The 16,086-nt window shown below is 51.5% G+C and overlaps 1 protein-coding gene across 2 annotated transcripts in view; it reads left to right on the top strand.

Moving 5' to 3' along the window:
• The window catches only part of LOC133349950 (dachshund homolog 1-like), a 222,365-nt gene that overhangs the window by 140,418 nt on the left and 65,861 nt on the right, over nt 1–16,086 (top strand). For both annotated transcript variants that reach the window (XM_061563855.1, XM_061563854.1), the window contains exon 9: nt 15,575–15,729. In XM_061563855.1, the coding sequence (XP_061419839.1) occupies nt 15,575–15,729 (155 nt within the window). The remainder of the gene's footprint in view (nt 1–15,574; nt 15,730–16,086) is intronic.

The following is a 16,086-nucleotide window of genomic DNA, read 5'->3' as shown; positions in this document are numbered from 1 at the left end:
GGGGTGGTTGTAGTTTGGATCGTTTGAGAGATCTCTTTTGTCAGACGATATATATTTATAATAACAAATACTCCCACAGCGCAAAACGGTGAATAAATGCGGTCAGACCAACGTTACGTCGCGAGCAGACGGGTGTCATTGAGCCCAGCGGGCGTCATTCACCAACCGCTACTACCACAACCGCCACCAAAAACAAAGATCCCTTGTATAGCCTGTAACAGACTGTTGGGGCAAGTGCTGTTAGCGAGCACCTATGAAGGCCGGCACGGCACATGAGAGGCTGGGTAGCCAGTACCACGCCCTTTGTCTCCCCAGTGGCGATGTTTAGACACTGCACCAAGTACTCATTTGAGGTTGAGTCGGCCTAGGGGAGGCCCAGAACCGGCTCAGGTAATCGTCGCTGGTATTGGCCGTGAGCGGGATTCGAACCCGGATTACCGGGTTCGTAGCACAGCGCGCCAACCGCTACACCACCGCTCCCCACTGCCACCACACACACACATGAGTCATGGGGCTGCGCTTATCTTCCATGACATTCCTGCACCAGTGGTGGAAATTCCACATTGCTATGGCAGAGATGTCTCTCTACGGGGTGATCGCTTTTAACACTATAATATATAACGAGCGCGTATGGTATCCATGCCCTTCTTAAGGGGGCACATGGCTGTCGCGGAAGACGGGTGAGGGTCTGCCAGCGGGGGAGTTAGGGCGATGTTGCCATCATCGTCAGTGGGTTTTACCCATCTTGATTTGAAGCTTTCGTGACTGCAGGAATCCATACTCTTTGGTTATTTCGGTAAAGTCACGTGGGTATAAAAATAAAATAGATCACGATGTTTCGGGTGCAACACAAGCGTCCGTCATCAGGTGGGAAACCCTGATGACAGACGCTTGTGTTGCGCCAGAAACGTGATTTATTTTATTTTTATACCGACGTGACTTTACCGAAAGAACCAAATCGTATATGGTTTTTACCCAGTTACGTAATTGCTCCTGTCTGTGGGCGACTTGGTCCGAGTAATCCTCCACGAGTTGGTAGCTCTGCCGACGCTGCGCACATGGTTACGACCGCGACGATGCTGATGATGCTGATGATGATTTTGCTGCCGATGGTAATGAGCTGAGTTGACGCCCGTGGGGCGAGTGTGGGCACTTAAGTGGCCATCGCGTCACGTGACCACCTCCCGTTCCCGTTGTTCCTGCTGCCTTTGCTCTTTTTTGCGAGTGCGTGCGAACGTGCGTGTGCGCGCGTGTGTTTTCCGCGTGCGTGTGTACACACGCACGCGGAAAACACACGCGTATGCACGCCCAGACATAGCGCACGCGTGCGTTTGCGCGCGTGTGTGTGTACGTCGTCGTATTATGCTCGGGAGGGCCCAGATGAAAATGAATGAGGATCCTGCGCTGTGGCCCTAAATGTCAACCTGAGCCATTTATATTTCAGCAGCGACAGCAGAGTGGAAGGCATAAAACCTTATTCATCAAGCAGAATCCATTAACGTGTCACAGTGTGTGACCGGCTTTAAAAACACGCGCGCCCGCATGTTAATGCGCTGCTCTCCGGCTCAAGGATGTCAATATTTAACAAGTGCAAATGAGAAGCGGCTACGTTTGCAATGCCCTGATGTACGCAGGCCCCCCCTTTATTTCTCCCCTTCTGCCCCCCCCGTCCCCCACCTACCCCCCACACACGTCGTCCTACAACCACCACCAACAACAACAACAAATAGGGGATGTGTTCCTGGAGATGTGACTGACAGGAGCTCTGCCGCTGTTGCGTGTTGTGGCTGGTCTGGATACTCACACCACGTGTCTAGATGTAGCTAAGAGACACCCACACCACGTGTCTAGATGTAGCTAAGAGTCACCCACACCACGGGTCTAGATGTAGCTAAGAGTCACCCACACCACGTGTCTAGATGTAGCTAAGAGTCACCCACACCACGTGTCTAGATGTAGCTAAGAGTCACCCACACCACGTGTCTAGGTGTAGCTAAGAGTCACCCACACCACGTGTCTAGATGTAGCTAAGAGTCACCCACGCCACGTGACTAGATGTAGCTAAGAGTCACCCACACCACGTGTCTAGATGTAGCTAAGAGACACCCACACCACGTGTCTAGGTGTAGCTAAGAGTCACCCACACCACGTGTCTAGATGTAGCTAAGAGTCACCCACGCCACGTGACTAGATGTAGCTAAGAGTCACCCACACCACGTGTCTAGATGTAGCTAAGAGACACCCACACCACGGGTCTAGATGTAGCTAAGAGACACCCACACCACGTGTCTAGATGTAGCTAAGAGTCACCCACACCACGTGTCTAGATGTAGCTAAGAGACACCCACACCACGTGTCTAGATGTAGCTAAGTCACCTACACCACGTGTCTAGATGTAGCTAAGAGACACCCACACCACGTGTCTAGATGTAGCTAAGAGTCACCCACACCACGTGTCTAGATGTAGCTAAGAGTCACCCACACCACGTGTCTAGATGTAGCTAAGAGTCACCCACACCACGTGTCTAGATGTAGCTAAGAGACACCCACACCACGTGTCTAGATGTAGCTAAGAGTCACCCACACCACGTGTCTAGATGTAGCTAAGAGACACCCACACCACGTGTCTAGATGTAGCTAAGTCACCTACACCACGTGTCTAGATGTAGCTAAGAGACACCCACGCCACGTGACTAGATGTAGCTAAGAGTCACTCACACCACGTGTCTAGATGTAGCTAAGAGACACCCACACCACGTGTCTAGATGTAGCTAAGTCACCTACACCACGTGTCTAGATGTAGCTAAGAGACACCCACGCCACGTGACTAGATGTAGCTAAGAGACACCCACACCACGTGTCTAGATGTAGCTAAGAGTCACTCACACCACGTGTCTAGATGTAGCTAAGAGTCACCCACACCACGTGTCTAGATGTAGCTAAGAGACACCCACACCACGTGTCTAGATGTAGCTAAGTCACCTACACCACGTGTCTAGATGTAGCTAAGAGACACCCACGCCACGTGACTAGATGTAGCTAAGAGACACCCACACCACGTGTCTAGATGTAGCTAAGAGTCACTCACACCACGTGTCTAGATGTAGCTAAGAGTCACCCACACCACGTGTCTAGATGTAGCTAAGAGACACCCACACCACGTGTCTAGATTTAGCTAAGAGTCACCCACACCACGTGTCTAGATGTAGCTAAGAGACACCCACACCACGTGTCTAGATGTAGCTAAGAGTCACTCACACCACGTGTCTAGATGTAGCTAAGAGTCACCCACACCACGTGTCTAGATGTAGCTAAGAGTCACCCACACCACGTGTCTAGATGTAGCTAAGAGACACCCACACCACGGGTCTAGATGTAGCTAAGAGACACCCACACCACGTGTCTAGATGTAGCTAAGAGTCACCCACACCACGTGTCTAGATGTAGCTAAGAGTCACCCACACCACGTGTCTAGATATAGCTAAGAGTCACCCACACCACGTGTCTAGATGTAGCTAAGAGTCACCCACACCACGTGTCTAGATGTAGCTAAGAGTCACCCACACCACGTGTCTAGATGTAGCTAAGAGACACCCACACCACGTGTCTAGATGTAGCTAAGAGTCACCCACACCACGTGTCTAGATGTAGCTAAGAGTCACCCACACCACGTGTCTAGATGTAGCTAAGAGACACCCACACCACGTGTCTAGATGTAGCTAAGAGTCACCCACACCACGTGTCTAGATGTAGCTAAGAGACACCCACACCACGTGTCTAGATGTAGCTAAGAGTCACCTACACCACGTGTCTAGATGTAGCTAAGAGACACCCACACCACGTGTCTAGATGTAGCTAAGAGACGCCCACACCACGTGTCTAGATGTAGCTAAGAGTCAACCACACCACGTGTCTAGATGTAGCTAAGAGACACCCACACCACGTGTCTAGATGTAGCTAAGAGACACCCACACCACGTGTCTAGATGTAGCTAAGAGACACCCACACCACGTGTCTAGATGTAGCTAAGAGTCAACCACACCACGTGTCTAGATGTAGCTAAGAGACACCCACACCACGTGTCTAGATGTAGCTAAGAGACACCCACACCACGTGTCTAGATGTAGCTAAGAGTCACCCACACGACGTGTCTAGATGTAGCTAAGAGTCACCCACACCACGTGTCTAGATGTAGCTAACAGTCACCCACACCACGTGTCTAGATGTAGCTAAGAGACACCCACACCACGTGTCTAGATGTAGCTAAGTCACCTACACCACGTGTCTAGATGTAGCTAAGAGACACCCACACCACGTGTCTAGATGTAGCTAAGAGTCACCCACACCACGTGTCTAGATGTAGCTAAGAGTCACCCACACCACGTGTCTAGATGTAGCTAAGAGTCACCCACACCACGTGTCTAGATGTAGCTAAGAGACACCCACACCACGTGTCTAGATGTAGCTAAGAGTCACCCACACCACGTGTCTAGATGTAGCTAAGAGACACCCACACCACGTGTCTAGATGTAGCTAAGTCACCTACACCACGTGTCTAGATGTAGCTAAGAGACACCCACGCCACGTGACTAGATGTAGCTAAGAGTCACTCACACCACGTGTCTAGATGTAGCTAAGAGACACCCACACCACGTGTCTAGATGTAGCTAAGTCACCTACACCACGTGTCTAGATGTAGCTAAGAGACACCCACGCCACGTGACTAGATGTAGCTAAGAGACACCCACACCACGTGTCTAGATGTAGCTAAGAGTCACTCACACCACGTGTCTAGATGTAGCTAAGAGTCACCCACACCACGTGTCTAGATGTAGCTAAGAGACACCCACACCACGTGTCTAGATGTAGCTAAGTCACCTACACCACGTGTCTAGATGTAGCTAAGAGACACCCACGCCACGTGACTAGATGTAGCTAAGAGACACCCACACCACGTGTCTAGATGTAGCTAAGAGTCACTCACACCACGTGTCTAGATGTAGCTAAGAGTCACCCACACCACGTGTCTAGATGTAGCTAAGAGACACCCACACCACGTGTCTAGATGTAGCTAAGAGACACCCACACCACGTGTCTAGATGTAGCTAAGAGTCACTCACACCACGTGTCTAGATGTAGCTAAGAGTCACCCACACCACGTGTCTAGATGTAGCTAAGAGTCACCCACACCACGTGTCTAGATGTAGCTAAGAGACACCCACACCACGGGTCTAGATGTAGCTAAGAGACACCCACACCACGTGTCTAGATGTAGCTAAGAGTCACCCACACCACGTGTCTAGATGTAGCTAAGAGTCACCCACACCACGTGTCTAGATATAGCTAAGAGTCACCCACACCACGTGTCTAGATGTAGCTAAGAGTCACCCACACCACGTGTCTAGATGTAGCTAAGAGTCACCCACACCACGTGTCTAGATGTAGCTAAGAGACACCCACACCACGTGTCTAGATGTAGCTAAGAGTCACCCACACCACGTGTCTAGATGTAGCTAAGAGTCACCCACACCACGTGTCTAGATGTAGCTAAGAGACACCCACACCACGTGTCTAGATGTAGCTAAGAGTCACCCACACCACGTGTCTAGATGTAGCTAAGAGACACCCACACCACGTGTCTAGATGTAGCTAAGAGTCACCTACACCACGTGTCTAGATGTAGCTAAGAGACACCCACACCACGTGTCTAGATGTAGCTAAGAGACGCCCACACCACGTGTCTAGATGTAGCTAAGAGTCAACCACACCACGTGTCTAGATGTAGCTAAGAGACACCCACACCACGTGTCTAGATGTAGCTAAGAGACACCCACACCACGTGTCTAGATGTAGCTAAGAGACACCCACACCACGTGTCTAGATGTAGCTAAGAGTCAACCACACCACGTGTCTAGATGTAGCTAAGAGACACCCACACCACGTGTCTAGATGTAGCTAAGAGACACCCACACCACGTGTCTAGATGTAGCTAAGAGTCACCCACACCACGTGTCTAGATGTAGCTAAGAGTCACCCACACCACGTGTCTAGATGTAGCTAACAGTCACCCACACCACGTGTCTAGATGTAGCTAAGAGACACCCACGCCACGTGACTAGATGTAGCTAAGAGACACCCAAGCCGTGGTAGAGTATTCCAATGCCACGTCAAGCGAACGCTTCTGGTGCTGACGACGAAACCTGTCGACACAGAGCGGCGCACGCACACCAGCCGGCTCGGCCGCTCGGCACTGAGTCAGTAGCCAGCAAGAGCTGCGCAGACCATCATGTGATCACAGTGCGGTAGAACTCTTCTTATCCTCGATGAAGGAGGAGGGGGGCCGAACCTGTACCCAAGAACCGCTCACTTGTAGAACACTGCCAGAGTGTCCCGTGTTTTCGGAGATCCAGACAGTGAGTGTTCCGTGTGTTTTGTGTGTTCCGTGTGTGTGTTTCGTGTGTTTCCTGGGTTTTGTGTGTCCCGTGTGTGTGTTTCACGTGTTCCCTGTGTTTTGTATGTCCCGTGTGTTCCGTGTGTTCCGGGATCTGCTGCGCTTTTTGCCCGATCCTTTGTAGCGCTGGTCACGTTGACGGGAAGCAAGAACACATCAACAGGGTGGGAGTGTTTCACAAACATTGTCGCTCTTATTGGTGAGACAGCCTTTTGTAGGGTTCCTAGTGCCGTGTTGTAATCATGGTCAGCAGACAATGAGAATCAGATTATTTATTCTCGAGAAATCCGATGAGTTGTGAAGCTCTTCTTGACAGATGTCTAGACTGGACTTGCAACGTAGGGGTTGCATCTTCCATACCCATCACCCTGTGCGGCAGTTGAAACCGCCTCTGTCCACCCAGCAGTATAAATGAGTACATCACAGTCGGTTATTTGGCTGGTCTCCGTGTGGTGGAGTAAAGTGTGGATAACTCCGACGTTTTCTGAGACGTGTCGTTGTTGGGGGCGGTTTGGATCAATTAATCGTCTGGCCTGGTGTTTCAGCGGGAGAGCAAGTGGCTCCCAATAATCGTTTGAAATCCGAGTTGGAATCCCGATTAGTGAGGGGAGGTGACAAGCCCCATCATCGCTGTCGGGTCAACAGAATGACCACCACCATGTGCCGGGGAAGCGAACAGCTGTTGTCCTGCGGACAAACTCACCCCCGACATAGGAACGTGGAATTTCCACCACTGTTTCGGGGCTGTGAATGCGGGAGTCGAGCCACCGATGTCGCAGTTGGTCACTCGAGCAGGAAATCGCTTTGGCCGCGACTTGATTCTCCTTTGGCGTTGCGTGTGCGAGACGCGCTGTTTGATAGACCGCGCAGATGCGGACGTGTGTTTTTTGCGGGAGGGTTTGGGGGCGAGAGGGAGGAGGGAGGAGGAGGAGGTCGAGTGGCGTTCGTCATCATTTGCATGCATGCATATTGAACTTCTTGCGCACCGTACGTAGCCAACCGTGCGAATCGGAGGTGCGGTTTCGAGCCTCGCATCTCCTCTATTGTTGTTGTTGCTGTGGTGGCGGTTCGTCGCGCGACCGTCGCAGTCCGAGTGAGAGAGGGGGCCCTGACGAGGAAATGTCAAATCCTTCCCTTAATTTGTTTATCCGACCGGGCGAAGGAAAAACACGATAGATTAAAGCGATCGCCGAGCGCTGGCAGACGCAGCGCGTTAATTAGCGAACATCCTCTCCAATGCACTCCGACTAATGCTGCGCGCAAACACGGCCGCGGGAAATCTGCTGGGATACGGGGGGGGGTGAAATAAAATTAGTATTTTTAGACAAAACACAATAAAAAAGACCCACAACAACGCCACAGCCGCCACCACCACTGTTTAAAAAAACAGACAGAGCCAGAGGTCACCTCTGATGAGTGCTGTGGTGTGGCTGTGGTGTCTGATGTTTGATGTCCTAAACAAGGTTTCAGGGTTTTTTGTGGGTGTGTGTGTTGGATTGCCATCTCTGTATTAATTCGTAATTTATTTGGTGATGCTGCTGCTGCTGTTGCTGCTGCTGCGTTGGCAGTGGCGCACAAGCACCGCTAACAACAAAAAACGGAATGCGTTCATCAGTATCAACACTGCGTGTGTGGCCTTAACAGTATATTATAGGCGACGTTTCGGTGAATGGCCCTTCTTCATGGCACACCACTGCGTTAGGTTTTCGCGATTGTGACCTGTGCAGCTGTCAGATGGGTTTTCGGGTTTGGGCAGCGTTGTCCGACGTTTCGCTTCGCACTCCAACAGCTTCTTCAGAAATCTAAATTACAACGAAAATGTTGCGACCCAATAATACATTGCTGCACGACCAGAAAACACAACGGGCAGCTGCACAGCAGCGCAAGCGTGAAAACCCACGCAGCGGTAAGGTCACAAAAATAAATCAAGAAAAGTTTTGAGGGGCTGTTCGGAGATGTCACGAAAGTTAGGGAGAGGTGTGGCGTTGTGAGATTTGAGGCAAGCCAGACCCAGAAAAAGTACCCCCCAACCACCAACCGTCCAAGCCCCTCACCCCCACCCCACCCCCACCCCACCCCCACCCCACCCCCACCCTCACCCCCTACCCCCCTGCCCCTGCTCAGACAGCCGAGCAAACTTTCTTGGATGTTGTTGGAAATGTTTAAACTCCGGCTGACACTTAAGGTCAAAATATTTGATTTCTCCTTCATAAAGCAATTTAATTATTAACTTTTCCAATTAAGATGGTAAATTCTTTATCAAATTAATGTGGGCCCCGTTGCAATGTGTCAAACAGCGACAATGCGCGAGGTCGTTTGTCGGGAAGAATGTAATTTCCTGATATAAATTGCTTGCCGCGCTGACACCATTTAGAACGTGCTGATAGCCGCGGTGCGGGCCTTCCCGGCCGCACTTGAAATTGACGATGACAAAGGGGGGGGGGGGGGGGGGGGGCGCTGTTTTTTTCTCCAAAACACTGATCTTTGCTAATTCCAATAAAACGCGCGTCGAATATATTTATTCACGCTTTGTTGTTTAACTTCAGCCGCTTTGTTTTTCCCCCGCTCGGGCCGCCGACCGATGGGTTTCGACCAGGCGAGAGAGGTGGTGGGGAGCGTTTTGGTTTATCTGGCAGCTATCGCCTCCCGTGCGCTCACCTCCACTCGCTCTTATTGGCAAAGTCAAATTAACGACAGTGGGGAAACCCCCCCCACCCTCCACACACACACACACAAATAAATAACTAATGTTGAAAATAATAAACAAGCCCAAATGAACAAATTATTATTTTTTCTTTCTTCCGTAGGTACGCATTAAAATCCTTTAATAAAAATTAGGTTTGCCTTAATCGGACATTAAGAAGGCGTGTGCACAGCTGGTGATAACTTAAGCCACTGGGGCAATCTTAGCAAGAGAAGATGGGCAGCAACGGGAGGAAATAATTCCCACATGGACACTGCGTGCGTGCATTTGTAGAGAGCTCGTCAAGCGGTTAGCACACTCCGCTATGGGCCCCTGCGACCCGAATTCGACCTACATCCGACGTGCGTCAGTGGCGATTACCTGAACCGGTCCTGGGCCTCCCCTAGGGCGACTCAGCCACTTAAATACATACCTTTGTGCGGCGGTGTATAAACATCGTCACTCAGGTTTACGAAGGCCGGGTGTGGTGCTGGTCGCCCACTCTCTTCGTGTGCCGTGCCATCCTTAATAGGTGCTGGCTGACAGCACTTTCCCCGACAGTCTGGTAAAGGCCATACGGGGGATCTTTGGCTTTGTTGGGCGGGATGAATGGTGCCGTGGTTGTAATGATTAGCAAATCCAGAAGTTGTCGGTTTCCATTTGAGCCTTCGGCGTCGCAGTTGAAATAATGGGGGGGGGTCCAACTTGATTAAATCCCTCTTTGGCACCTTTGTCCATTCAGCAGTGTCTACTGACACACCACAGCTAGCCAATCGGCAGGTCCGCGAGTGACGGGGTAAAGTGTGGGTAATTCCCATCTCTGACAAGACATCTGGCCAGCGTGGACTACTCTACATTTGTATATTTTGTTCAGTGATTTGTTTACCTTTCCGATACTTTGCACTTCCTCTCATGTTTTTTGTTTGTTGTTGTAACGTTCTGACCTGCCCCTACTGGACAGGTGTGAAAAAGAGCTTTATAGCTGATCGGATTCCTCCAGTATGAATACATACCTGATTCTGACTCGGCCACAATTTTCACGAGAGATAGGAGCTGTCGATAGGCTCTTCCCGTGGAGGCCTTTCTGCTCGCAGTGGCGAGATCGAGCAATTGCATGGGCTGCACCTTTCCCATTTTTATTTTCGCTCACTCAAACCGAGCCACTGGACGCTCACATGCAGCCACTTGTAACACTCGCACCTTAAGATGCGTGGTGGGGGGTATGAGCGAGGACACGGGTTAGAATAAAACACACATCCCAACAACGGCGACTACGCAAAAAAAAACAACACGTGCGAAAACCCTAGCGGATGGAGCTTTATGGGCGGCGGTTGTGTGCACGAAAGTCGCTGATGGTGTGGGTTTAACGGGGGCTCATCCTCCCGAGAGTGCTCTGTGGGGGGCACTCACGTTCGGAGTGGGGGATGGGAAGCCGGGTTGGAGGAGGAGAGAAAGCAAGAGAGAGAAGGAGGCGGAGGAGAGAGATGGCAAGACAGAGGAGGAGGAGGGGTTGATGATTATGAAGAGAGGAGGAGGTGGAAGAGGAGAATGATAGAAAGGAGGAGGTGGAGACAGGTGCATGAGAGGAGGAGGAAAATGATGATGATGATTACGAGGAGGAATGATCATGAATGCTGAGGTAGAGGAGCAGGAGGATGAGACAGGAATGAGGAGGGAGGGATGATTTAAAGGAGAATATTGAGGAGGAGGAGTAGAGACAAGGAGAAGCAAATATTGCTTAGGAGGCAGACGACAGAGAGAGCTGAGGAGGAGAGAGATGCTGATCAGGAGGAGGAGGAGGGGGGCAGTTGCATCGTTGGTGTGCGGCGTAGCGTTGAGTGGCTGCGTTAGCCACTTAACCGCTCAACTGCTGGGCGGGCGTGTAGGGGTGGGGGTATCGGATTGGGAGGGGGTGGGGGGGGGGGTCCCTGTGAAACGGAGCAGGAGGAGAAAGCGCTGAGTCGGGTGGCGCTCTCCCTCCTCCCGCGTTCTGCCCACTCAGCGCCGATCCAGGAAACTCTGCACTATTGTTCCCTGCCCGTTCCTAAAATTATGCTTTTATTTTATTTTGCGTTGAAAGCGACTCCGTTCTCCTACGCGATTTCCTATTTGACAAAAAATAATAATTACAAAAATCAGTATGAGGTCAAGGCGCAGCCCTGCAATGTCTCGCCCCCGCCACTGCCGCCGAAGGAAGGGCTTCCACTCCAGCCAACTCACCCCACGCGTGGCAGAAGAGTGGGTGTTACCCACACGTTACCCCACCACACGTTACCCCACCACACGTTACCCCATCACACGTTACCCCATCACACGTGAACACGACCTGGCGATCGGCTCACTGCGGTGTACCCACGTGTACTGTGGGGGTGTGGCGGGGGGGGGGGGGGAGTCGGGGGCGAGGGGATTTAATAAATCTGGCCTACTCTTTCACGCTGGACAGACGTCTTTGTCCCAGGTGGGAGTACCCACACTTTACCCCACGAAGCACGATCTGACCCCTGTGATTTTGGTTTCCCAATGATATTGTCGGGGGGACAGAGGTGGGGGGGGGGGGACTTAGGAAACTTGCTCCATCGTTTCAGCTGCCGCGGCGGGAGATGAAATCGAACCGGCGACCTCTGGATTACAAGTCCAGGGTGCTAACCGAATTCACGGAGGTGAAATTAAAGAGAGAGCAAGCAGAGAGAAAAGAGAGAGAGAATAAAAAGCCGGGACTCTGTAGAAACCCGCGGTGAATTAACCGCACGGTACTGACAAAGCGCCGCGTGGCCCCCAGGTGCCGGCGTTAATGTGATTGAAATGCTGACAGATTTCTTTTTTTTTATTGTTAATTAGTTAATGTGCTTGCCTGCAGTTTTTAAACTTTGATTTTTAGCCGAAACCCACTTAAAGCCATGCCGACGGGTTCTCGGTGCCCACCCAACCGCGGTGCCCTTGGTCACCCTGCGTCTCCCACCGCCATCCTTACACTACGCCCCCCCTCCGCTACGCCCCCTACCATGAGGAGCCTGAGCGGAAAAGCGAGGAGGGTGGTGGCGGCGGTGGCTGCGTGAATGAAGGTCGCGGCGATCTGAATGAATCGGAGCGGGGGATTTGGCTTAACACCGTCATAGCTGAGGCGGGGTGTCTCATTCATTAATTCAAAGATGGACTCATTCATTTCATTCATTTAGCTGTTCATTCTCTTCCTCATTTTCAGTGTTGATGCATTCATGTGTCTGCCGACTCCATTGGTTGCCCCCCCCCCATTCATTCATGGAATGCCCCGTTCATTAATGAATGTATTGACTTGTTCATTCACCGATTCATTCAGATCTTTGAAATGTAATTCATTCTTTTCATTTCACCATTCATTTCTTTCATTGAACTATTCACACTATCATTTATTTTAGCTATTCAGTGGGTTGTATGTATGTTTAATGTCCTTCGCACCGTACACAGCCAACCGTGCTAATCGGAGGTGCGGGGGAAGGACAACAAACTAAACACAAAAATCAGTTTTGAAGTAGTAATGAGTTTTAAATCTACATTTAAAAAGTGCATAGCTCCAGTGGCTTCCTAATATCGGAAGGAAGAGTGTTCCAAACGACCGCAGAAGCACATCTGAAAGCGCACGATGCAGTGACCATCTTTGTTTAATGACTAGCCAAAAGCCACTGTGAGGCTCACCGGAGTTCGCGTGATGGTTTATATTCCTTGACGAGATCAGTAAGGTATTGTGGCTCATTTGTGGCAAACGCTTTGCGTGTAATGATTGTGAAACCAATGCAGCTCAGCGAGCACTGGACAGACATGGTCGGATCTTGCAGTACCCGTCACGAAACGTGCCAAATTATTTTGTACATGCTGCAGCTTGGTAATGTTTTTGGCAGATGTCCCGTAGAGTGGTGAGTTGCAATGATCGAGCTTTGTTGATACTATGCTATCCCATTCACTCATTCAATCAGCCTCTCATTCATTCACTCACACATTCAATAAGTAATTCACCATGTTTATTTTAGTGGATGAGAACTCACTCTCTGGTCGTGCCCCCCACCACCACCACCACCACTTTACTCGCATGATCGCCCCCCAGCCATGCTGCGCCTCACGCACAGAGTTGCCACCTCTAGCGTGGAAAAAAAAACCCAAGCGTAAATATATTTACGCGAGAGAAAAATATCTCACAATACCAGGAGAGCAGATGACTATGTGCAAATGCAATGCCTGAAATGGTTTTATTATTACGCAACATATATATACAAAAATTGTATCAATGTCCACGGGAATACTAAAGAGTATTTCCCAGGACAGCTTCTGCAAAGAGAGGGCGGTCCTGGGAAATCCAGGACAGGTGGCAACCCTACCGCGGTGGGGGGGGCGGGGGCTCCTTTAAGCCTCTCGCTCCTGCGGGACCCATCCGCAGCAAGCTGCTGCATCGCCTCTGAGCGTCCTCTGCAGACCTACTTCACCTGGCACGTGGCAAGGCCAGCGCCGGGCAGATGGACACGCAGAGGCGTGCGTGCGTGCGTGGGTAGATGGGTGGGTGGGTGGGTGAGCGGGTGGTTGGGTTGGGTGGGAGGGTGGATAGGCGGGTAGGTAGTAGGTGGACCTTCCGCAAGCCAGATTACGGTTAAATGCACGCATTTAACATGAAGGATCTTAGCAGGCATGTAATGGTTAATTGAACCGTGGGTTATATCCGGGTGCTCAGGTGGTTTGTTGGGTGACCGAGTAGATGTGTGGGTAGGTTCGTAGGTTAGAAGGTGGTTAGGTGTGTGTGTCGGAGGGTGGGTGAGTGGGTGGGTTAATGGGTGGGCGGGTAGATGGGTTGCGTGGGAGGGTGGGTAGATGGCTACATGAGTGGGTGGATGCATTGGTTGGTTGCTTTAATGTTTGGGAATTAGGTTAAAACATCATTTTTAACTATACACATCAAATGGTGGGTCATGATTGTGTGTGTTGGTGAGGGGGGAGTAGGTGCGTGGGTGTATTGGTTAGAGGGTGGTTAAGTGCGTGAGTCAGAGGGTAGGTTTGGGGTTTCGGTGGGTGGATGAGTGGGTTTCTGTGGGTTAGTGGGTGGGTGGGTTGGTAGGTTCGAGGGTGGATAGGTGCGTTGGAAGGTGGCCAGGTGGCTGAGGTGTCAGAGCACTGAGCCACCACCACTATGATCCTGGGTTCGAATCTGGAATTCAGTCGCCTGTGATTAAACCGGGTTAAGTCTGTATGTATGTATGTTGAACCTATTTTGCATCTTCCTTATCCAACCATGCTAACAAGTTGATGTTCTCAGCCTGGTCACTGATAACTGCACAAAAAGAAACCCCTGACATTAAATTCATCTCTGCACTTATGTTACCTCTTTTCAGCTCTTGAGGATTACAAAACCAAATAGTTTAATTGGCATGAAGTGACAAACACCGTTTGCAAGGACATACATGAATTAAAGAGGTTTACTGACAGTGACCTCCGAAGAAATTCTCTGACAATCTTACAGGCACCGTCCTCTGACACAGGGTGATGCACTGCTAGCTGCGAAGGGTCGAAATGTCCTTGTCTCTCTGTAACATGACGTAGCGATGGCACAATCCGGATACAAGTGGGGTGGGGGGAGGGGGTAAAAAAACTCATCCTTTCGTTTCCTCCCTGGCGAGGCCTCTCCCCTCCCTGCAATAAACAAGACTCTCCGCCCACACGCACGTACAGGAATTTAATTAAGCGCATTCGTCGGCAGGAACTTTTATTATTGGAGAATTGAAATAACAGAGCGGAATTGACGAACGGCCTGTGACGTGACGCAAGGGGGTTCCTGCCCTGACCTCCGGGGTGAGAGTACACCTGAACCGTGATTGTCTCCGTCAGCCGTGCTCAGTCCACTGCTGCTTGAAGTTCTCCCCAAGCCGCCCGCCCAGCCCATCTCTCTAGGGTCCTCCGACGCAAACATTCCATTTGGTACCCCGCCGCACGGGTCGATCGCGTCGCTCCGTCCTTTGGCTGGCACTCCCGTCGTCGCTCTCGACAGCGGTCCGTCATCGATCGCCGCCGTGATGTGTCCTGCCCAAGCTCACTTGACTTGTCCTCGCAGTCCGTATCATGTCTAGAATATGCGCGTGTTCTCTGACTCGTCGTGGTCCCCGGCGTTTCACTCCGTGTGCCAGCACGTGAGAGAGAGAGAGAGCGGAGAGAGCTGTACAGGCTCAAATCCCAGCTTAGCCTTCCGAGATCTGACAACAGTTCAGTTTCCAACGAAGCTCCCAGCAATTGGAGCGAAACGTTGGACATCGTGCCGAACGACATGCGGTGGCATCACACGGTAACCCCGGACGAGTGGTAAAAAGTTGAACCCTGGGGTGCGCAGGTCAACACAGTTATGAGAAGTCTGCAGGGTGACTTGGGGAGCAGCTAACAAGTCTCCCCCCCTCTCCCACCCCCTCCCCCCCCCTCCCCTCTCCGCCTAGAAGATGGAATGGCAGTGGGGATGCTGGCCGGCGCGGCGGGGGATAAACAGCACAGCCTTGCCAGCCTCGCTCAACTCCACGCAGACTTCCCAGCCGCCGCCTTCCTCTTCCCAGACGGGCTGTCCTCCACCGAGACCCTGCTCACCAACATCCAGGTACGGACCTTCGTGCCGCCCGCCCGCCCGCCTGCCCGCCTGCCTGCCCGCCCGCCTGCCTGCCTGCCTGCCCGCCCGCCTGCCCGCCCGCCTGCCTGCATGACTGCGTGACTGCCTCCCTCGCAACAGCCGTAGCTCGTTGGTCGCTCCAGGTTGAGGAAGCTGCAAAGTCCGCCCCGGGTTTTCCAGTCGCGGGTGGTAGTAAGCGGAATTCGCCAATAGTGATTTCTCGCAGAGAGACCCGCAGACTCGTATAGAGACGCACTGACACGCAGAGAGCCACTGACTTGCATAGACATGCACTGGCTCGCAAACACTCTCCCCTCACAACACACTCCTCACCCCTCACTCTTCACC

The sequence above is a fragment of the Lethenteron reissneri genome, chromosome 32 (genome assembly GCF_015708825.2).
Source record: "Lethenteron reissneri isolate LAM-NWPU_2019-01 chromosome 32, ASM1570882v1, whole genome shotgun sequence".
In the NCBI taxonomy this organism is placed as follows: domain Eukaryota; kingdom Metazoa; phylum Chordata; class Hyperoartia; order Petromyzontiformes; family Petromyzontidae; genus Lethenteron; species Lethenteron reissneri.
This window is presented reverse-complemented; position numbering and strand designations above follow the sequence as displayed.